Genomic DNA, 24,601 nt, shown 5'->3' with positions numbered 1-24,601 from the left:
TTTCTGGTGTCGCTGAACATTGCCAAGCGCTTTCTTACCTCAAAGTTCTAACGTTTGAACTAATCACCTCTTCTACATTGTGGCCAGTGAACTATGAATTAACGCAAATTTTTCCAACACATTTTAAAATGAACTGCCAATCTTGGACGGCTGGTCAGTCCAATTTCTATTCGAAGTATCTCAACTCGGGGAGTCTTTCTCCAGATACCAAGCTTGAAAGTGTACGTGTGTGCTGTTCGTCATATAGTTATGCGCAGGGGCATAAGTTATTAAATAGTCTCTCAAGGACTTCATTAGCAACTAGCTCCATTTAATTAATTCCCTGGTCCTCTGATCACGTTCGCATCAGTAATTATCGGTTCCTATCAACCATTTGGATAATATATTGCGACCGCTAGCATTGATTCCAGTGGAATGTCATTATAGAATTTGTTGTTGGATCAGTATAGCAGCATTCTGGAATTTATGTCGTGGGATTACTACCAATGCTACTCCACAGTGTTGACCCCCAATGTGTATAGTTTAGTGGTGTGAGAAAAGTGCTTATTGTGATCTCCAAAACATGAAATTTTATTCGTGCATATACCTGATAAAGATTTAAAAGGGCTATTATGTGTTGTTGAGATGTGAAGTGAATTTGTTTGTTTTTATCAAAGTAGCGAGTTATCCACATCTATATCAGTGTTTCATGTTGTGATTATTTTCTTCTACATATTTATATATATAATGCATCTAATAAATAAGCATATTATTATTATATTTAATGTGTTTCGTCTCATGTGTCCATATGGCTTCTGTGTGTTGCGGTCTGAGCGATTCTCGGGATGTCCACGGGGATTTCGAGGCTACACATCCGAACCTCTCGAGGTTTCATACTCATTTAATTGTCGAAACCCGAGAACGACCAGGGAAGAGTTCTGTAATTCAGTTTTAGAAATACGTATTCTTCGATTTCTTAACCAGGTAAGGTGTTTCGAAAGTATCAAATGCTTCGACAGCGGGAGCAGATCTGAAAAGCGGTTCATGGTGGACCTCATCATATCCATTGGGTTTTCTCGGAGCACAACTTAGTTCCATGTTTCCATTCCACCAATTCTTCTATTGTCATTCACGTAACTTAATCTTCGGTCTCCTTTAGTCTAAAAGGGATAACCTTGGGACGTTAAACTCAAAGTTTTTATTTCATTTCCATTTTACTATGGTATACCATGGATTAGCGTATCTAGAAATACGCATCGGATCGTGCTATGAAATATTCTACTGGAATAGTCCTAAACACGAAACACGCCGTGTGAAACTGAATGAAGCGGTATGAGGATGTGTCAAATAAGATTTCCCATAAGAACAAGTTGGGGAAAAGAAATTTAGAGATTTAGGCAGATATAATCCATGCAAAATAATTTTTCTAACACATCCACAGATAAAGGTACTATAAGTTCAATCACAAAGACCGAGCAAGAACAACACATTTCTATTATTATCATGGGTTGCATAACACAATGATTCTCTGTATTGCAATACTTTTAAGTAGCAAATCAATATTTGCTTTAGGAATTAATATCCGATAGTAATTTCTTGAGATATATTACAACTCAATAATATTGCCAGAATAATTATCGTCAATTAATAGAAAACATGCCATTCTAAAAAAATACATTTGTAAGCTTTTCTGTATCCTATGAGCTCTGTAAACCAGTCGTGAAAAGTACATTTAAGAATTCTGATATCCTCGCATGTCGTAGTAAACCAAAGGTTTTTCGTGTTTTTACAAAAACATTTGTTTATCTACAGACGTTGTTACAGACGTTTTACAATTATCTTGTAAGCCTACACATGCAAATGATTAATTGTGTAGCTAAATTTTAAAAAGAAAAATCCGAAATAAACTAAATTGAAACATAAAGTTGATCAACTTACCTGCGAGATGGATTTTTTAGAAGTTCTTTAATCACTGAATCGAAAATTACCCGAACTGCACATACACCTAAAACAAAAGAGGATTAGTTACGAAGCATAATATTATAAAATCTAAAGAAAGTAATTTGTAGATAATAGTGCAAAATGAAAAGGAAACATAAAAAGTGAATGAAGGTTAGATTCTAGAGCTTAATTGTTTGATGCTTCTTTTGGTATTTCAAAATTCTCCCTCTTAACTAAATTATTAATTACCTGGTTTTTCGGGTGGGATGTAGTTATGTGACGAAGTATAGTTGCTGAATATCTATTCCATTGGAAAAGTTTAAAGAAATGAAGAGTTGTTCGTATTGGGAGTAACCAGGCAAACTTTAAATACTCAAATTGAATCTTCGATGTATTAGATCAAGGCATATTCTAATACTTCTCTTAACAACCGCTCAACCTCCATACCTAAAAAATTTCTCTAAATCTCTTGAATCGAGCCTGACATTCAATTTACTTGGATCTGGTGAACCAGTCTAGTGTGATATTAAAAAAAAAGAAAAGAAAAGAAAAGAAAAGAAAAGAAAAGAAAAAAGATTGAAGGCAAGCGCAGAAACCAACAGCATCTATGTAATTGGGGACACAAATTTGAAACTGAAGATTTCTGCATGTTATTGCCTCCATTACTTTCAACACTTATAGCCACTGTTACTAACTACTACTACTACCATTATAACTAACTAAACGTACACTATACCAATCTAAATGAAAATGAAACGAAACATAAGTGATTGTAGATACCTAATTTATTATTCATATTTTTGAAACCCTTCGCTGCGTCAAGAAGAGTCCTATTTTCCAGAATCACTTTGCAGGAATTTTGACAGGCAATTTTCAAGATTACATAATACAAATTTTGCCTTTGACACAATATACCTACCATCCATCCGAAAAGCTTCATTTCACCAACTACTCGTTCAACATGTGTATTACTGGCTGGTATTGCGAGATTATACGGCTTAATTTTCAACAGGCTTCAAACATCAGCTTCCTCGGAAGGTGGATTCCATAATTTAAAGCAATAAGATTTATCCTCTCCATTGTAATATAAAATACCACCCACTCCAATTATTACCATTAACAAAAGATACAGATATCTCCAGAGTTACAAAGGCAGGATAAGTTTTTTTTCGAAAATCATTCAGGTCTTTCAATTGCAGGATACGCAACATCCATAGTACTTTTAAGTGGAATAAGCACTGTAGATAATTCTATACAGACACCAATAGAACATTATTATGTATCCCGGAGAAGTTAAAGAATACACTGTTTGATTAATTACACTATTCATCTGCCATTCATCCTGGTTTTCAAAAGATGTATTTGTTGGTATGTTCTAAATATTTCATTCCACATCTGAAAAGTTGGTTACATTTCAAGATAAGAAGGTGTATAGATTGTGCAAAGTATCGCCGTGAGTATTCAAAAACGAACATTCATGTTCAAACGCATAACCCGAAAAACATTTTTGACACCTTTATAGATACATGGTGGAAATTACCTATAACTGCAGATGGCTACTGTCACTTCTACGTTGGCACAGAAGCTGCAACGTCATATGCCATAACTCGTGCAGTATTAAATGCCACAACCGACACATTCATTGAATTCACTATGAATGATATTATAATATCATTTGGATGCCGTAAGAAATTTTATCTTAATCAAGAGCCAGCTGATATAACGATGTAAACCAAATAACTTTACAAGCCTTTCATATTGAAGTCAAATATTTGCCTTCCGTCTGCATATAGGTCAATTGGTAAGGTCGAGAGCAAAATACAAAATCTTCAACATGCCTTGAAATTCCTAACAATACATGATCGATCTCACTGAAGTGATTCCACCTCCAACACGACATAGCAAGTACCAATCACACACCAATAAGGCAGATTGGTATTTCATCCATTGTACTTCTTTTCGGCGTCCCAACGTATTTCCCCATAAACCAAGTTCTCAAGATTCCTAGAGAGAATCTAGATAATCAGACAACATTATAAGAAAAACACGATTTTTTAGAAAATGTGACCGAACATCCCCATACTGCCTTTTATCCCAACCATCATGTTATGGTAGAAAAGATGTATACAAAATGGGAGAATCTAGCACCCTTTTACCTAATTACAATGGGACATGCAAAGTGATTCGACAATCGGACACTACTTTATAGTTACTTGAGATAGACAACACTCAAAAACCTGTACCTAAAGAAAGGTGAAAGCTATACCTTCCACCAACGGAAAAACACGATTCGGAGTTCATCGCGAAATATGAACAGTTCCTTCGGTCTTAGAATAATTTGGTATCCAACCAAGGCAACAGTACTTAAATTAGAGAAAAACAAGACACAAATCACAATGAGAGACGCACTTTGACTGAATTTCATCTCTCGTTCCTCAAAACTTACGATTACATTCCTTCTTCAGTGATTGAAAGAAACGATAAGGAACTATAACGGTATCAACAGCCACTTTCATTCAACTACCTGCGTAGTTTTCGTCTTTCCCTTCTCTCTTTTCCCTCGCTCATATCAATGGTCTCCTATAATTTCCAAGCTCTAAAAGTCCTCTTGCTCTCTCAACTTCCTGTAGTTTCCTTTCCTCCCACTGTGGAACTTTTAACTACGTATGCCCTGTAGCGCATTCCTTTCAGTCAACTCACTTTTTCTTTTCGTTTACCTCAGGATCTTGATTTGATTCACCCAACTGTCTTCGGATAAATCTCGCAACACCAATCGCAGCTCTTGGTTAATCTTCATTGACATGATTTCTTTCTGTTTTCTTCCGAGTTAAATCTCCCCATCCCTTCGGATAGCCAGATCTGCACCCTCTAGGTCACTTCGGTCTGTCAACCAGTACGTTCATCTTCAACTTATAAGCGAGAGGTTTCCTACAAGAGATACAATTTGATGTCCCCTAATTCTTCCCTTCGGATGGCAATATCGACGATTGGACCATGTGCTCTCTTAAAATAATGCAAACAAACTCGAAAGTGCTCTTTGGACCATGTGCTCTCTTAAAATAATGTAACCAAACTCGGAAGTACTCTTCAACTTGGTGCACCTTCTCTGGCATAATTAGGTTCACAAAAGCAAAAACAGTGTTTACAATCTCGCTGCAGCTACTCGCTTCGACAGGTGATAGACAATTAACAAGCGATTTTGGATAGTCTTCCTTAAATAGTCATACAAGTAAGCGTGATTTCACATCCTATGACTTGAGGGCATACCATCAGGCCAATGGTCTGACCTAGATACCTGGGAGAACATTCATTCTTGCCCCCTATCTTAAGAAACAATTTTCAGCAGAGTCTTATCGTAACTTAAGCTTCCATTTTTCATTATATATTTACATACAAGCTAATAAACCAAAATCAAGAAATGGCTGTGGACAGAGTTATAGACCTACCTCAATTTTCGTAAATCTTTCATTTTGCTCTCCTTGCTCTTATTGTGCTAATATTGGATAACTAAATAAAGCTTTAAAAATCCTTCCCCATCGAACCAAAAATCCTTCCCCATAACAGCAACCATCCTTCCCGTAAAAATTCCACCCTATACCTCCCGGATCGTTGAAGACGAGCAAGGAGAAGTACCTGCCGCAACGTAGAGACGCCATCATAGACTGACACCCAGAGATAAACATCCTGATTTCACAAGAAGAGATGCCTTTTCCAGCCAAAAACTTACTCCGGCTATCACCCAAGGTTCATCGTCGCAGACGAGAATTACATGAACAACCATCAAAAGTTCCCTACTCGAAACGTTGGTTTCATTGACTCCACAGGAAATTTCTTTTGTAATTCCAACCGGAATACAGCTGACGATTTTTCCAGACTTACCAGCTCTTCGCTATCATCACCAGCAATACTACTTGGCTATGTATCACCAGCACGAGATGACGACTTGTCCTGTTCTTTCGTCATGGACATTTCCAATAACCAGATTACAAGCCCTCTGATTCCAGACCTACCACCCACCCAACACAAGTACATACTGATCATGTGTAAAGAATGTTCCTCGAGGTACATTGGAATGTACATGATAGGTACGTGAATAGAGCAATCATGTGAAATACACATGTAAGGAATAAGGTTACTTCCGCCCAAAAGTACGTGCATGACACATACCGAGGAATGTATCTATTATGTGTATATCACGTACCGTGTATGTACTTGACACATTTACTTGGCATTGGCATGTGCCAGGAATGTACTAGGCATGTCTGTAATGTTCCTTTGGGCAGTGCTATGCAACTGGGGGTGCGAGTACTTAAATACTAAAACCTTAACGCTTCATTTTTACGTTCGAATTTAGAAGCTTGTACTTTTAAAAAAAGCCAAGCAACTAACTCTGAAAATATATGCCCTCCTCCGGCATCTGTGTGGCAATTTAACTATCTATTAAAATACTACAGTAACATTTACAAGCGATTTTTTTTTTTTTTTTTTTTTTTTTTTTACAAGGTTAAACCGGTCAAGGGGTACACCCTTTCTTCGGGAAGGGCATGAAGGAAAAGCTAAGGGATAGGTGAGAGAAGGTGAGGGCTAAGTGATTTATTTTTATTTATGTATTTATTTATTTATTTTTCAGTGCTTTTTTTTATTTTATTTGGGGGGGTTGCATTGATTAATATAGTTGGGTTTTCACATTCTTTATTTCTTTATTTATTCAGGGCATCCATTGCATATATCGGACTCTTCAAATATGGAGGGCATCATTTAGGTCTATAATCGGCGAGAAATTGGAGCTAGGAGTTCATCCACGGGATAATGAGATGATAGATGAATGCAGTGCAATTAGACAAGACAAAACACAGGGAAGATGGTTAGTAGAGACAAATGCAGGGTTATCTTCTGTTCTGTGGCAACTCAGAACTAATGAGCACAGATGAGCCTCTGGAACCACAATGATGAGTACTAGTGCAAAGATGGATAGATGTGCCGTGATAGATGGTCAGGGTGGTAGATGGCAAAATCTGGTTTAGTAGGATCGTTGTCATCAAGGGTATTGGAGTACATTGTGAGAAGATGTTGAAGAGGGGTATCAAGATATTGAGAAGGTGTGTCTAGCAGGATGTCTGTATGAATGGCGTCAAGAATAAGGGGATTACCTGATTGAATGCCTTTGGTGATGTACTTGGAGCGGGTTTGTTCGAGATGTTGAAGAATGGTAGGAAAAGTAATTCTCTCGTAGAGTAGTGCGGTAGGGGACGGAAGGCGAATGCGAAAAGCTAGTCGAAAAGCGTGGCGTTCAATGATTTCTAGTCGCTGATACAGTTGTGGTGGGGCAGATACCCATGCAGTATGGCCATGAGTGAGTGCCGGTCGGAGAAACGATTTGTATGTTGTAAGAACAGTTTGTGTATGGAGGCCCCATGAGGTACCTATTAAGCTTTTCAGTAAAGCTAGTCGTTTAGTAGCTTGAGTTTGGATCTTCTGCAAATGGGGCTTCCAAGTCAATTTACTATCGAAGATCACTCCGAGATATTTAACATGGGAAGTTGGTAATAGGGGAGTGCCTTGAACTGAAATACGTAGCAAGTTAGGATTTCGACGGATTTTGGAGGGACGTTTTTGAATAATGAGGGTTTGGGTTTTTGAGGCATTGACGGAGAGTTTCCAGATGTCACACCAGTTGATAAATGCATCTATGGCTGGTTGTAGAGTGCGATTAATATGTTGAATAGATTTTCCAAGAGTCAAGAAAGCGGTATCGTCCGCATATTGAAATAAGTGAATATTCGCCGGTAGGGGTGGCATATCTGTTACGTAAAGTATATACAGTAACGGGGAGAGAACAGAGCCTTGAGGTACTCCAGTGTGTAGGAATATAGGATGAGATATGGTAGAATTTATGAGGATATATGCGAGTCTATTGGCAAGGAAGGAATGTATAAGGCGGACATAACTAGTGGGTAAGTGAAATTTGTGAAGTTTATATAGCAACCCTTGATGCCATACTCTATCAAACGCTTTTTCTAGGTCGAACAGTAGAAGACAAGATGGGTGAGAAGAATTATAATGATTGGTTATGGTGTTACTGAGGCGAAGTAATTGGTCATTCAGACTAATGCCAGGGCGAAAGCCTGCTTGGTGAGTAGGAATGAGATTACGATCTGTGAGATGAGCATGGAGACGTGTAACAAGAATTTTTTCAAAAATTTTACTAAGGCAAGAGGTCAGTTGGATGGGCCTATATGAGGAAACATCATGAGTTGGTTTGTCGGGCTTAATGAAGAGAAGGACCTTGGAGACTTTCCAATCAGGTGGATAGAAGCCTGTGCGTAATATGAAGGTGTAGATAGATGCTAGGAGCTGTAGAAGTACTGGGGGAGCCGCCTTGATGAGCTTATACGTGATAGAGTCAAAGCCCGGAGCTGTTGAGCGTTTTCGATGGATGATAGATTGGATATCTGCCGGAAGAATTTCAGAGGTTAGGTTATTATCAGGTTCCAAAATATGTGTACAGTCAGGTTGGAGAAATCGGTTTTGTGGGTCACAAAATCGTGCTATGCGACGATAAATTGGTCTATTAACCAGTTGAGGTGGTGGAGTGAATATTTGCTGAAAATAAGTTGCGAAAGCATTTGCCTTCTCGAGATCGGTGTGAAGAGGATGGGTATTGAGCATGATAGGGTAAGTAGGTCGTTGGAATTTTCCAGTAAGTAATTTGAATTTTTGCCAATATTGAGTAGGATTGGATTTAATGGAAAGAGAATTACAGGCTCGCGCCCACTGTCGGCGCTTATAGGCAGAGAGGTAATTAGACACCATTCTGTTCCATTGGCGATGGAGGCGAAGTGCGTCAGGATTTCGAGTTCGTTGATAGTCCCTAAAGGCTTGTCGTGATGCAGTGATGATTTGACGATATTGAGGTGGTACAGGCGGTTTATGAGGGAAACGCATCTTAACAGGTATATGATCTTGAGCTGCTTGTAAGATTGTGTCTTGAATTTTGTCGGTGAGATGGTAAAGATCCTGTTCAGAAGGAGGAGCAGGTACGGAATGCAGTACTCTGGTAATATCTGATTGGTAAGCGTTCCAGTCAGCATGCTGATAGTCATAGTATTTGATAGGCTCAGGCTGTCGTGTGGGTTGTATAGGTGAAGTGATATCGATCAAAATTGGAGCGTGATCACTGCCAAAAGGCGGGAGAACACGAATGTTTGCGATATTGAGCGTGGTAGAGGTTATGATGACATCAGGGGTTGTATCGCTGATTGGTCTTGAGGCAGAAGGAAGATCTTTGAGTTCAGCTGTCAGGTGATTTTGGACATAGGTTATGAAGTGTGCACGTTCTCGATTCGACCGGCTATGGAAGTTGATATCTGACATAATGATATAATGGCGAAAGTGATTGTTGATGTAATGAAAGAAGTCATAGGGAATTGGATGTCCTGGACGAATATAGATAGTAGCTACTGTTATGGTTAGGGATCTAAAGTAGATTGTATTAAGATTATGTTCTGGTAGAGGCTGGAGGAGATTGTGGGGTAAAGTATGAGTGCGGACAGGAAGATGTCGGTAGCAGCCTATTGCTGTTCCACCTTGCGCTCTGAGGACATTTCTGGCACAGTCATAACGAAATAACTGATATCCAGGAATTTTGAGTGGTGAACTGGGTGTAAGAAATGTTTCATTGAGCGCAAAGGCACATACTTGTTCTTCACGTAGGAGTTGTTCGAAAACGAGTTTGTGTTTTAAGACGGATCGAATATTTAAGAACAAGAAAGTGAAAACCATAAATCTAAGAGTCCAAGTCATGTTGAGGTTCAATTGGGTGGAAAGTGAAGTGTACGTGAGGTCCTGAGTAGGTGGCTTGAAGCTGGACTTTAAAAAGAGACTTGGCAGTGTTTGTGATTTGTAGTAGGATATGGTCTCTAAGAAAAGGATGAACATTTTGAAGAACGATGGTAGTAAATCGTATCATGTCTTCTATGGTGATTGGGTCTCTGATGGAGTTATTGGTAGGAGTTGATTCGTCGTTTGTACGGACAGAGACAGTTAGATTTGGTTTATCTGGTAGAGGTTGCGGTTTAGCCTTACATTTGTAGGAATAGGTAGCATGAGTTTCGGAGCAGGTATTGCATTTAGGAGCGGCTTGTAGATTGGGGCAGGATTTGGTATTGTGATTGCCAGTGCAGTATCCACAGATAGGAGTTTTGGTGCATTGAGCAGTGGTATGTTGATTGTATTCTTGGCAACGTGCACAGCGTACTGATAAAGGAGCTGGAGTTTTAGAAGGTTCTACGCGATGTCTTTTACAATAGATGGTAGCACCGTAAAGAAGGAGGTCATCGATGGTATCTTTAGAATTGGTGAGCACTCGTACCATATAGGTAGGTCCATTTTGGCCGATGATTCGAATACATTTTGTGATTTCATGTCCTGCATAGCGTAGTTCGTCTTCGATTTCTGCGTCAGTGTAGTCTGGAGGTACACCTCGAATGACGACTGATAGTTGTGGAGGTCGCCGAGGAATAGGCGGTTGTTTTTTGGAAGAAGGTGAAAGGCGTTGCATAGTAGCCTGTGGGCCAAAAATTTCAAAAGATGCCTTATTTCGAAGCTTTGTAATGAAGTTGACGTCCGGAGATTTGAGAATAATCCCATTCCGGGTGAAGATGATGTCAGCAATATCTGCTCTCGGCATATATTTTTGAAGTTGAAAATAGACAAGTTTTGGTGTCCTAAATTTAGTATCATATTTCGTGAGCAAGAAATTATGGATGGTAGGTTAGGTAGAAGCAGATCCGGATGGTCCAGTAGGAACATGTTCCAAGTCCATATCAGTTAGTTGGTCTGTAGTAGAAGATTGGTTTGGCACCTGATAAGTGTAAACTGGAGATCTTGAGCGTGCTCGTTTTTCGGAACTTGTTGATTTGTCAGAAGATCCTGATAAGGTTCGTGTTTTGCGGGAGAGGTCGGTGAAATGAGGTTTTTCTTTAGGTTCAGGTTTTGAAGAAGGTGGTCGACACACTCCTGGTAGTTTATGCATGATGGTAACGTGAGAAGACAGTTATGATAGCAAATACGGGGCACTCAAAGAGTGTTGCCCGTGTATTAAGTTGAGCAAACTGAGTGTTTCGAGACGATTGTGCGAAGTAGATGCGGAGAGGAAGCCCACTGTGGCTCTCACTTGAGGCAACAATACGTCCTCGCGGAGATGTCGGTCAGTGCAAGCACTGGCCCTCCACAAAAAAGGTGAGGAGATGAGTATGTGATGATGGCCACGGGCTCCCACCTGAGTCAACAATACGGACTGCAAGGGGATGTCGATTGTCTATAATAGAACAATCCTCCCTAAGTGAACAAAAATGCTAGAAATTGCTCGCAGAGCGTTACTAGTCGTTCCCAGACCTTGAATCGATAACCGATCGAATTCTGAGTCGAGATCCCATTTACAAGCGACCGGGCTCTAACCTATAATCTTAGCATTCAAACCTTTGATTTACGGTTATTTGTGATTTCACGTTTATAACAAAGACAAATATTTTTAAAAGAGTGTAGTTTAAATAAATTACTGAAATAAATATTTTTCACAAAGTTTATCCTTTTAAATTATTGTTCAAAGGCCTTTGCCTTTAGTAAGCCTTCTCCGAAATACATGCAAATGAATTGTGCTGCCATCTTTGGAGCTCTTTTAAAATACACATATATGTTTCTCGACTATGAGATCTCAGAAACTACAGGCTCTAGAAAGATGACGTTTTCACTGATCGATTGCAAATTTCATGTAGATTGTCCAGTTCTAATTGAATATTTAAAAAACATGGGCACTATTTCTTTAGTACATTTTTACGGGTACATTGGAAGTGTTGAACTTTCAAAAAAATAAAATAAAACATCACATCCTAATCATTACACATTCCAACACCACACTGTTGTATATAGCGGTTGTATATGTCTCCGGCATTTGTTTCATAGCCAAATAATAATGGAAAAGGAAGGATAACCATTTCTCCAGTCTAAGATGAACTTTTTTGGGGAGTGTTTTTCCCAATAAGCACCATATATAACTGACAATATATTAATTTTGTATGTAATGTATTTGCTTATTACATACTGCATGCAAGAAGAAAGAAAACACTGGTCGTACATGAATTAGAAACTCCAACCGGAAGTAGGCTCAAATCTTGCAAACGGTGCGAGATATTCAGAAAAATAATCGAAAAATCCCCCTTTATGATACCCCTTGGCTATTTTTAAATCAATACGTCTTTAATTTGTGTCTGTAAAGAGACATGTACAGATGTTGTAAGGAATGATAAGGCGATATATGCTCATATGCGAATAATGCGCTGTGTAGAGAGCGCAGGTTCAGCTAGTTTCTTGCAAAAATTCTTCAATCGAAGATTTATAATCGCCACTGATTTTCAATTTTGTCGATATTATCTTCAAATTCCACAGAAGGTGAAAGAAGAAGCTAAATCAGTAAAAGATGTTTCACCGGTTTCAAGCTTATTGCCACTGAAAAGCGACATTTCCTGAAGGATGTCTATATTATCAGGCTGAATTTCTTTAAGGAGTTAGTTTATACTTAAACTTACGTCTTCCCGAAAATTTTATTTAACGTCTAGTTTTAACGTACAGGTTTTGAACTAATTCTCTGCTGTGTAACGTCACAATATAACCATCAATGCTAATTTTATGAGGACAATTCTGACAGTGGGGTTTAGAATGTTACAACCTAGAGAACGCATCAAACGTCAGAAAATTGCAAAATGACACACAATATATTACAATGTGGCTAAACTCAGAAAGTGGCTATAGAAGTGAAAAGCATATGGCTAAAAAGCCACTATTGGCTCTTTGGAAATTATGTGACTAACGACGTTCTCAAAATGGCCAGATCTCGTCACAAAGTGGCTAAATTGGCAACCCTAGTCGCAATACGAAGCAACTTACGCACAACCATGCCATGGTACATGGGGTATGTGCCATTCACATTCCTCACATTCCAGTGAAGCATGTAAAAGTACCTTTCAAGTGTCAGAAATTCCTCGAAAGGCACGTACCTAGCGACACGTGCTATGCATATGAAATGTACATTTTTCAAGTACCAGGTACGTAAACGGTACATATGGAACTTAAATGGCACGTTCCTAGAATGTACCTGGTTGGGTGGGCAGCTATTGAGATTCTACATTCCACTTGCAGTGCGTCAATTTTTATCCTATTGCATTCACCTACTGTAGTTTTCCACTGAAGACGACCACCACGGACCTCTTTTTCTTCTCAATTTGACTTTCCTACTTGGAATAGGATACTGTCTCTGGAACCAGGAGGCTTTGTTTCCCCTCCTGCATGATGTTCGTTCAAATTACTGTCTTCCACGTAAAATCCTGAACACATAAAGTTCGGTAATACTTCTCAGTGCAAACAGTCCCAACATCTAGGCTACAATGCAGTGATTCTAACTTTTTAACATCATAAGCAGTTACTATTGATGTTTTTGATATACCGGCGAAAACCTTTCTTTATTGCCTCTCCTCGATGTGAAGACGATAGGGTAGTACACAGGTGTTAAGTTACGCAAGTACATAAGAGTAGACTTTAAGTGCTCCGCGCTTCGCATCCCATTCCACCTTCTTCCATTGTCGACTTCATGTATGGTGTAAAACGCAAACTATGTGTATTAAAATAAAAAAGGAGAGAGCAACTAATAAGCAATGACTTTTATTAAAGCACTTGGCTTCGATTTTACTTTCCCAGAAGAAGGAATGTGATACAAAATATTGGACATCTATGCGTATTCAAATTTTATATTTATTGTAATTATGATGTAAAGGTATCAGTTTCAAGAGAAACAATAACCAAGTTTGCTTTCAAGAAAATTATAAATAGAAATTTTAAAAGGGGGAGTGTCAAAACAATATAAGAAAAACAGGATATACCTATATACAGGTGAAAAGCCAGATCTGATATATATATATACCTTCCAAAAAGTAAGCAGGAGGTCAGACTTCGTAAACCGATTGGATAGTCAATTAGTCTTGTCTTATCTTCAGATACGCGTAGCAATCATCATGGTTATCATCAAGCCTGGATCCTTATCTTTCAGTTTGTAAGTTGATTTTTATGTTAACAGTAATGTAAAGAAACATTTAACAAGATGTTTATTAAGCACGGAGGCCTTCCTCAGAGACAGGTATTTTGTTAATTACATGTTCACGGTATCCAAATGTAACATTTCCTGATTTAGAATGTCAACAATTCAACCAATGTAATCTCATTAAACCTCATGTAATTAAATATTAAAGGTGCATCTAAATTTATGTTGTTTCCATTTATACCGAGAATTCAGTAATATGCAGTATTAATTCCATAGAATCTAGTAGAATTATTACACAAAACAGTTAATTAATTAATATCCTATTTTTGGCTTCGTTTTTAAAGTAACAAAACATATTAATTATAAAGTTACGAAACACAATAAAGCATTGATATTATAGATTTAAAAAAAACTCATTATAAGTGGACCTCACACTATAGCTCTGCCCTATGAGATCATTTACCAGAATGAGATTAGTACTGACGGTGGATGTATGAACACTATGCTTATATGGAAAATATACAGGGTAGACTAAAAAATCTAAAACACTTCATACAGGACACGTAAGTTTGGCCCTCCACTGTACAACACGTGTTGCGGTTGCCGATCGTTTTTTTTTTTTTTTTTTTTTTTTTTTGTTTTCAATGCGTCGTGTGGATCTTCCTCTTTCGTCAGCAATAACCAGTTTACCTGTGAATGTCGTGGTGTGAAAGTGGTGCGGCAAAATTGGCGACCTGACAGACTTCCAAAGAGGCATGATCGTTGGTGCCCGTCTGCTTGGAGCTTCAGTCGCAACAGTGGCGAATATTCTGAGGAATGGTAGAAACTTCATAATGAGGAACTGCGTAATTGATACAGTTTGCATAACATTGTTAGGGTTCTTCAATTTTGGAGGCTCAGGTAGACACGATATATAACCAGAACGGAAGGAAATATGCACACTCTCAAAATTTTAATTGAAAATTCAACCAGAAAAAGAGCAGTAGGAAGACCTAGGTGAGATGGGAGGATATATTAAGATGGATTTTGCAGAAATAGGAATATAAAGCGTAAACTTCACCAAGTTTCCTAAGGACAGGAGTCAATGGAAAACTTTTGTGAATGCTGCACTGAATCTCTGGTTTAAATTGACCATAGCTTTAGTTAGTTAAAGTAATTATGTTAGGTAAACCTACCTTACCTAGTGATAAACTACAGTAGTTTAATTCGTTGTATTAATACTTTGTTAATTCGAACGTTGCTGTTAAGAGAAAAATCATTCAATCATAAACTACCAGTTGCTGACAGATCTTAAATGTGATATTGACTTGTCAATTAAAAACCTCAACATTTATTCAGTGTGTTTCAAGAGTGTAGAGATAATAAAGTGTTCCATTCAGATGGACTACACTCATCATCTCTGCCTAGGTACTGTATTAAGAGCAGTTTCTCAAACTTTGTAGTAAAATACTAAATATGTATTCCGGATGAATAATAAGTAAAAATTGATAGCCAATAATATTAATAAGGAGATAATTATGTATTACAATAATGTTGTGTAGTACTATCTTTTTAATCTTACCTATTATATTGAACAAAATTGTAAGAGTTTAAGTAAACAGAAGCGCGTGTAAACTATCGGTATTTTAATCGTGCATAACAAGAAATCGTACAATAACCAAACGTAAGAACACACGTAAATTTATGAGTGTTTCTTACCTTTAGTATTCTTATAGTAGTATTCATTGAAAGTTTTTCGCCATCCAGGGTCGAGATGTGTTCCAGCAATGACATGGATATTGAGCGCATTCGGTTTCCAACTGGGACATCCCTGAAATACAAATGCTTCTGTCATCAACAACAATCGACGTAACATTTATTGGATGAATAGATATTGTTCCAGGAAAGGGGAGGGAAAGGTGTGGCAATTCCCCCGTGAATTTAATTAAGTGTATATTAATATACTGATTTTTAAAAAAAGAAAAAAAGAGTGAAATTCTTATATGAGTGGAGAATCTTGACTTTTTTTGCAAAGTTGCAAATGACGTGGCTGAGTTTTACATTGATACTATCATCACGATTAAATCAATAAATTTTTGTTTTCAACATAAGAACTCTTTTCAGGAACTTACGTCATATTTATGTATGTTGCTTTCTTGTATTTTATGTTTGTGTCGATAGTTGCTTGACCAAAATCATCATACATACAGTATCTGTGATGACGCGGGTCACAACCTTTGTCCTGGTCACCCGAGTTTAAATTTCCCTTCTCAGACCCGATTTGGGCTGGTAGCCGACAACAGACTGACTACCCGGATAAATGCGATGGTGAGGAAGGAGCCAGAATATCAAATGTACAGTATTAGTGCAAAGTTTCCAGTGTGACATTTCTTAATTTATGATTACTTGTTTACTATTTAAAATATAATTTCACTTTTATTCGACTTCCCATGTAGGAAAATAATACACTAGTTTTCAACATATACTATACATAAAAATTTAACAAAAGTTTTCTGCTCAGTAGTGTCTCGTGTGTTCTACACGACAAGATTTATAGGCTCGCATGACTTATGTTGGTAATACCTCATAAAAAAGACACGTAGCCTTTCTTTTGCGTGATTCGCAGTCGATTATCATCTGATAGATCTTGTAGTTATCTTTTAGTGCAAAATTTTGATACAGAGAGTGTGAGATAGACAGAGAGTTGAATAACTAAGACTTCCACATACCCCGCATTTCGGGGAGGGGCAAAAGTGTTCCATGGTTACTGAAGTATATTTACAAATTGGTTCTAAGTACAGTACAGGTCCCATAATACACAACGTACATTTTTCATATCGTACAACTCTCCTTGGAGTATATAATTTCTCTTTTGACTCTCTGGCATAGACCTCAAGAATTGGTGGGTATATCTGCAGGTAACCACCACATTACAAGGTCCGTGGACGCGTATCCAACAGGTAGTAGTCTGCATCTCATACCCAAGTAAAGCTTAGTAAAAAGCTCACTACACACACAACAAGAAAATATTAATTTAGTGAGGAGAGAGAGAATAAGTCATTAAGATCACTTCAATCCCAATCATTTCAAGGATGTAACCTGTTTTATGTAAGTTATTAGGACGTGAAGTCGAATGTGATTTATTCGAAAAATATGTTTATACATTGCAAGAGCTGTAACGTTCAAATATTCACCGCAAATTAATTCTCGTACCGAAATAAACAACGGCAGAAAACTACTTTAAAGAAAAGTCAAAAGAAGATCTGCGAAGGCATACGAAATGATCGAGCGGTGTGGGTCAATAGTATATCCGTCAGATGTTATAACCCAGTGGGAAGTCTTTGTTTTCAAAGGGTGTTACTATTTTCATCTGAAGACTGAGAACATTTCCTTGAATATCTCTTTAGTAACACCCATTTTCTTTCAAATTCAATTAGAACGGAACATTACATGAATTGCAAATTTTAAATCCATAGTTGAAAACAAAATATTGAGTATGCTCACTATTCCATTATTATCCTCTGGTTTGTAACGAAAAACTATTTATATGTAATGATGTCGGGGGAGAGTGTACAGCTAAAACACTGGTAGTCCACACTGAGCACTATCGAAGATATGGCCCTGAGGAGGATACGTCTTAGTTCGAGAGGGTCTCAAATTCTTCGTCAGGTAACCCCGTTAAATCATCACTGTTTGAAAGATTTTCTTAACAAGTACAATATTACATTTGTTTGTCGTTCTACATTTTGAAATGGCAAAATCATAACTTATAGAGAATTATAATAAAACATAAAAAAAATATAATAGTACTTAAGTAAATAATATCGTGTAAGTTAACGATTTATAGTCAGATTAAAACTAGAATATTATACTGTTGATCGCGAGAATGAAATGTCAACGTAAGTTGTGTTAGTACAAGTAACCGTGATGAAATTAGATTAATTACAATGTAGTCAAAAACAATTAAAGAAAGAGTAGGGTAACGTGTTTTCTGTTTCAAAACAAACTGAAGAATTGAAGGCAAGTAATGTGCTTAGTACCGAGATGAAAACTACACGACTGAACGAATCCAAAAACGTTAACATCTGAAACTCTAATCGATCTCATGTTGAAGCCTGGTCAAAAACGTATATTCTAACCACAAAGGAAGAACAACTTAGTATTGAAGGACAATGTGAAATTTCCGAATTTTGTAAAACTGAATTAAAGTTCAAAGATCTTTCTAAAAGGCACTGTATTGCGCGCGGGAAGAAAAGAAATGGAAGGTATAAGTGTTTCCGGAAAAGAGCAAAAAGAAGCCAAAGAATAGAACACACATGAACTGTGAGAGAAGTTAATGAAAACTGAAGTTCGAGTGAAGCGATTTCGATCGAAGGAGAAGAACAAAGTGAAAAAAGAAATCGCAAAGGACGTGAGCATGACGTAGTGATGCATATTAGAAAAAAGAGACAGTATAGGATAACTCAGCATTGGAAATCGAAAAGATGGAAATCAGGAGTAAACCAAAATAAGCAAGAAACAAAGAAATCAGGAAAAGAACCAGTGAAGGTGAGAGGATCTTTTCCGCTCATGTATAATAATTAAAATTAACAAAAAATTGTAGGGAGTTTGAGGACCCAAAATGGAGCCCCTCTTGAGAGTTCGACCCAAAGCAACATTGAGAGTTTGTTTATAGTCCTTGCTGTGCGCGTTGTGCTGCCACGTAGGAGAGAAATTATAGGTAAAACAAAAGTTACAAAGTAAATACTTTGTAAATACTAGGAGCAGTACTAAAATACAAATGATTTAGTAAGTAATTATAATTTAGATATTTTCACTTTAATTGTAGGTGTTTTAGTACATTATAATAGGACGATAAGTATGTTAAAATTTTAAAATTTATCCGGTAGTAATCACCGCACCAATCGGATTAAAGGGGGCGAAGTGAAGCTATTTTTCGCCGGGATAAGTTATAAGTTAACATGGCGAAGAGTACGGACCCAGTTTATGAATGCAGTGAGTGAATTGACTGAAATCGACGGACGCCGTTAAGTCCCAGAACTAAGTATGTGAACAATAGTTAGTTATATATAAAAGCGGCAGGCAGGTGAGAAGTCAAGGCTGATAAACTGCTATGGAGTAATTAAAAGATGTAGATTAAGTGAAGTAACCGAACTCCTCTCCCCTACAACTATGCACGTGTATCTGTTTGCTGTCCAGTGGAATGGTGAAATTCATGGCTGAAATACACATTCAAGGCCTCTCAGGTAACAATAGTCTCTTGTTTTAAATTGGGATGTAGCTACCTTAGATATCTTGAGAAGCAGGATTCGAAGTTAAGAAGGCTATGTGACTCGGAAGGTTCCAGGCGTAGGAATTTCGTTTAGGATATAGTTGCTATGGTTGGTTAAATTTTTCTTTCAATCCGGATCAATTGGTAACTATAAATTTTATAAACTGTTATAAATTCCTTCAAAATCGGAACTATGAACTTCTAAAATTTTCAGTTTTCGGAATTTTCATATTTAAGGTAAGGGGGCAAAGGTTAACGTAATTAGGCCTGCTTATTGTAAATTACTTTTACAATGGTTAATGTAAGAATAGTTAAGTTTCTTTCAAGTAAGGTAACCTAAAAACATGATCGCTTAAAGTAACTAATTTCCAGTCAAGCATGGATCCTCAGTCGCCTGGGTGATACAATTCGTCCTTCCTCTCCCTTCACTTCCACTTCACTTGCATCCGTCAGAATTTAAAATGTTGAATTTACGTGTAGGTTAGCACCTCTCCATGTCAAATCCGTGTTTATTTTTTTTATGTAAATTTATTTTCTCTGTTTGTTAGTTATAGTGGTTAGGTTAGTTTTAGTATTGTTAATGATTGCGTATTAGGATCCTCCTAGTAATTTCCACGTATAAAGGGATAAATCCGGGATGATATTTAGTTCGTTCACTGCTCTCTCTACTCTGCTGACATGTTACTAACATAAATTATTTTAGCAATGGAAGTATATTAAGCTTGTTCACTCAGCCCGTAGCATAAAGAAATACTAATTGGCAGATATAATCAGTAGTTGAAAATTGTGTTATAAATAAGTGAGACTAGAGAAGTTGCAATTTAATGGGTCATGGGCGAAAATAGTTAAATATCTGAAGAATGTATGTATTCAGAGACGTGTTGCACCTGAGACGGACAGGTTGCCCGCTCGAAAGAACTATATTTCATTTCTTCAGTATGTTTCTCTAGGCCTAGCCATTCTCTATCTCCACCGCTGCCACTTTAATAGGGTGCTCCGCCATTAGGAATGCACTTGGGTGAAAATTGTATTTAAATTTGTGAACCAAGCTAATATTTATGATGTGCAAATTTGTAATAGATTTTTTTTAGCCTTATTGTATGTCAGCAGGCCAAGAAAATGTTACCACCCCCTTTCTATAGGAGTGATGTAATACAAGCTTAAAAACTAATTGTGAAATTTAATACTAAATTGTGACAAGTTTAATTTGGCCAACTCAATAATTCGTTATTGTTTATAAGACAATTCGATACAATTGGAATTATATTTTAACCTATGTAACTCGAAATCTTCAAAATTTTAGGAATGTACTTGTTCTAAGAATCGGATTAACTAAAACAGAGTTTATATTGTAAAAAACTAACCAACACTAACCTTTTCTTTGGAAATGTAGGAGTTGCATTAAAATTTGTTCTGTTGTGTCGAAATTGTTGTAAAAATTAAGACTGGTGAACATAAAATCGGAATTGAGAACTATAATTAAGACAAAATTTTAAACCTATTTTTTTTATTATTATTATTTTTATCACAACTTTCAATGTGTGCTTCAGTCTATTTCTCCCCGTGCAGGAAGGGGAGCTCTGTCGTTGTAGTTTTTTCTCTTTCTTAAAAAAAGAAAAATAAACATACTGCTGAACAAGACTGCACTCATTTAATATAAAAACACATTTACACGTGACGTTTCGATCTTCTATCCAAGATCCTCATCAGACGTACACTCTGATGATGAGGATCTTGGATAGAAGATCGAAACGTCACGTGTAAATGTGTTTTTATATTAAATGAGTGCAGTCTTGTTCAGCAGTGTGTTTATTTTTCTGATTTTATTCTCTTTCTTATAACCATAAATTTTAGTTTGTCCTTTATTAAGTACTGGTTATTGCATTATGAGATCAAAATGCCCCCTTAGTTATAAGTTGGATCAATAATATTTTGCAAGTGGTATTTACCATGAAAGAGATAAACATGAATTCTATTATTAACAGTTACAGTGCTTCTCGTAGTGGTCTCAACGGGAGAAAGATCCTGATTCATAGAAAGTTTTTTTTACTTTTCTAAAATTCTTCCTTTATTATTACAGTTGCCATTTTATTTTCTTTCATTTTTATTTTTTTTTCTTCCGTTGCGCAAATATAATTAAAGTTATGGATGGATAGCCTGGAGTGCCTTCAGTACCCAGGACTGTATCCAACCTAAGCCAAATTCTGAGGAAAGGAAGAAAGCAAATTAGCTGTTACAAAGAGAATAGTTGGAATTTCGTTCATCGCGTCGAACAGAATATGAGGCTTACCAAATTAAAACAGGTAAAAGTGAGCGAACCCTGGTAAAAGAAAAGAGAACAACTGGTATATTAGGGTTCGAATTTCCGTTATATATAAAAAAAATTCACTTTCGTTTTGCACTTAGCTTCTGTGTTGTTTGATTTTTTAAGCCAGTGGGGAACTGCAACAGACTGGAATTTTTGTCCTATGCCCCTACAATATAATTTTGTATTCTTTAACACGTTGTTTACTGATTAATCTAATATTCTGTAATCTTTGCACTTCATTACTATTTATTGTATTGTATGTTTCCATATACATATTTTAGTAATAGTTACGTTTACGTACCTGCAGTATGCCTTAATGAAACATGATGAATCGACTATCTTGTTAATATTATGAAAACTAGGATTTTATTTAAATAATGTCTTAGTAACTCCTCCGCATTAATATATGTTTATGTGTGTATAACATAAAATGGCCGTCAGTCATGAAATGGTGGACGGAATAACACACTCTATGTCGAATTGAGAATCTAGAATTAGACCAGGATCTCTCTCTTTTTCTATTTCAATTTGGATAATCGGTATTGAGTTTCATTTCTTTCCTATTCTTTCTCCACAATCTACTGTTCTAGTGAAGAAAAAGAATGTATGAAATTATAGACCTAATGTTATATGTTGTGCAAATATTTGTTCGTTAATGTTTGAACATTCACATGCAGTTTTTCGCTATTTTTGTTGAAAATATTACGAAATATCAATTGATTTGTGTTTAAGCCAATGTTTTATTTTTAAAAGCTATTTGGTCTATTTATTTGTTAACGATGATATCTCATACACCGATTATGAGTAGGTAAATATCTGATTTTCTGATTTGTAGAATTTGTTTTAACAAAAGAGACACTGACCAAAGCTTAAAACCCACTTTATTTTAAATTATAATTTGTAACTGTTTCGGATATCTAGCATATCCTTCTTCAGACAGACATATCATATAATTTAAAATAAAGTGGGTTTTAAGCTTTGGTCAGTGTCTCTTTTGTTAAAATAATCAATCCAAAGCCATGAATAGTCTTACTATTGTAGAATTTGGCACAATGTTGGAATGTTGCATATATAGTTGCTATCCATTTTGCAACTCTATTTCAAAGCCTAGGTATAAAGTAAATTGTCTCTTGAGTTTACCAAAAGAGTGACAAGATCAAAATGCCCTTTGCCGTTATTATATTTCATTTCTTATTGTCTAAATAGAATTCTGTACACATCTTCGGTCAATCCACTCTATTATAAGTAACATACCTAGTTGTTTCGTGCACTATTGCACTCTTAAATGAAGATGAAGAAGCTATTTATAATGCTTTCGTTTATGTCCATAATGCATGTTCTTTTATGAGATTGACGATAGGAATTATCGTATGTCAGGTGCCTTGTCCTCTATGCCCGCAAACATTGTACCTAACGTATGTATGTTCCAGTGTATAGTTACAATATGTTCTGTACGATCGTAAAGTTTGCTTTTAAATATGCTTTGTGGTGTTTATACAAGACTTTCCATTAGAATATAGCAAATTACAAAGCTGCATGGAATAAAGTGTTAGCCTTTTTTATTTTAGCCGATAAAATTACGTTATTTTCTTCTGGTTTTTAACTTAGGTTCGAATCGTATACATTCCAGAATTCTTGGCTCTGGACACTATCATCCCGCGCCTGCATCTTCACGAATCTCTTTTCTAACTGGTATTATTGCTACTGCATGAACATTACTACTTAAAATATTCAAGAGGTTGAGTTGTGCAATAATGTATTCTAAAAGTTTGATAAGAAACAAGTGTGTCACATTTGAAGTATATATATGGCTGTATTGTCTTTAGATATGTCACTGAATCATGTGTTATTTTGTTCAAACTCTTTTTATCCACATGTGTCAATCTTGCTCTGCCCTTCAATCAACTTTGTAAGATTCATTTACCCAATGCATATATGTGGTGTAGTTTTGGTAAATACTCTTTTGCACTTTAAAAATAAAATAAACCAGATAGAAGTCCGAAGTATGGCACATAACTAACTTACTTGTCGCCGGTGTGACAAGTTGACCCACAGACAGGATGAGTTCTTGAACATCTATCTCGGATATGGCAAGCTATATCTGTGACACGTTGCCAAACCGTAAGAACTAGAGGTAGAGAAGGTCGTTCACATGATCTGTGCAACTGTAGGCTCGTGTCCAACACTATGCATCATTGGCTGCTTAAAGAGCAGTCATCTTTTATTAGACCCGAGGGAGCACGGAATCCAAGGCAATAACGCACGATACCAAACCTGAGTGACGATGAACAAGCTTCCCCGTGCTTATTCTAATGGTTAATCAGACACAAATGACTCTCATGATGCTGCAGATAGAAGCAAGATTTAGCCATATCTTCTATTGTCCTCTGTGAATTCCCAATATTTTTTTTTATTTTCGTAGTACTACTTTTCCCCCTCCAGTGAACTGAAATTCCCCCTTGGGAAAAATATTCTGAAATATCGTCACTACTCTGGCCTACATCCGGTTGTCGTTTCCAGAAGTCGTGGCCAGCAAATGTAATACATTGCTAAGGTCATTAATAATCAGCCTACTGTCTTTTTGGGATGTTTCCTTTTTGGGATTGCACTTGTAGTGTAATAACTAGCGTTAGCATATTGATTATATTAATACTACAATATCAAGACCACTAGTATTTTGATTATGAATTATTTATAGTACCATAATTTCCAGTGTTCTTATTATATATTATTTGACATTGAATAGATTAATCAAAAGTTATTATATACTTACATCATAGCCACAGGATGAAGAATGGCAGTTATCTATTAACGTTATGATTAACAGAAAACCAAGCGGGAGCTTCATTTTCTACAATTAGATATTCTCCAAATCACATTGATAGATTAAAATCTGAAATAAAAACAATCGAATTTGCGTTTATCATTACTTGTGAAATGACTCAAGCCGAAAGTGATTACAAATTACGTAATTGGCAACAAACACCGCTTGTCTTTAACAAAAGGAAGACATGTTACACAGTATAAATTT

General features: G+C 36.7%; 1 protein-coding gene across 1 annotated transcript in view; it reads right to left on the bottom strand.

The window, feature by feature from the left end:
* The window catches only part of LOC145694709 (lysosomal alpha-mannosidase-like), a 134,876-nt gene that overhangs the window by 104,163 nt on the left and 6,112 nt on the right, over window positions 1-24,601 (bottom strand). Inside the window, exons 2-4 of the mRNA XM_081771236.1 lie at window positions 24,344-24,463; window positions 15,710-15,821; window positions 1,918-1,984 (exon numbers count right to left, since the gene is read on the bottom strand). Of these exons, the coding sequence (XP_081627362.1) occupies window positions 1,918-1,984; window positions 15,710-15,821; window positions 24,344-24,418 (254 nt within the window). The 5' untranslated portion in view covers window positions 24,419-24,463. The remainder of the gene's footprint in view (window positions 1-1,917; window positions 1,985-15,709; window positions 15,822-24,343; window positions 24,464-24,601) is intronic.

The sequence above is a fragment of the Thermobia domestica genome, chromosome 9, assembly GCF_964235325.1.
Source record: "Thermobia domestica chromosome 9, izTheDome1.hap1.1, whole genome shotgun sequence".
Taxonomy (NCBI): Eukaryota; Metazoa; Arthropoda; class Insecta; order Zygentoma; family Lepismatidae; genus Thermobia; species Thermobia domestica.
This window is presented reverse-complemented; position numbering and strand designations above follow the sequence as displayed.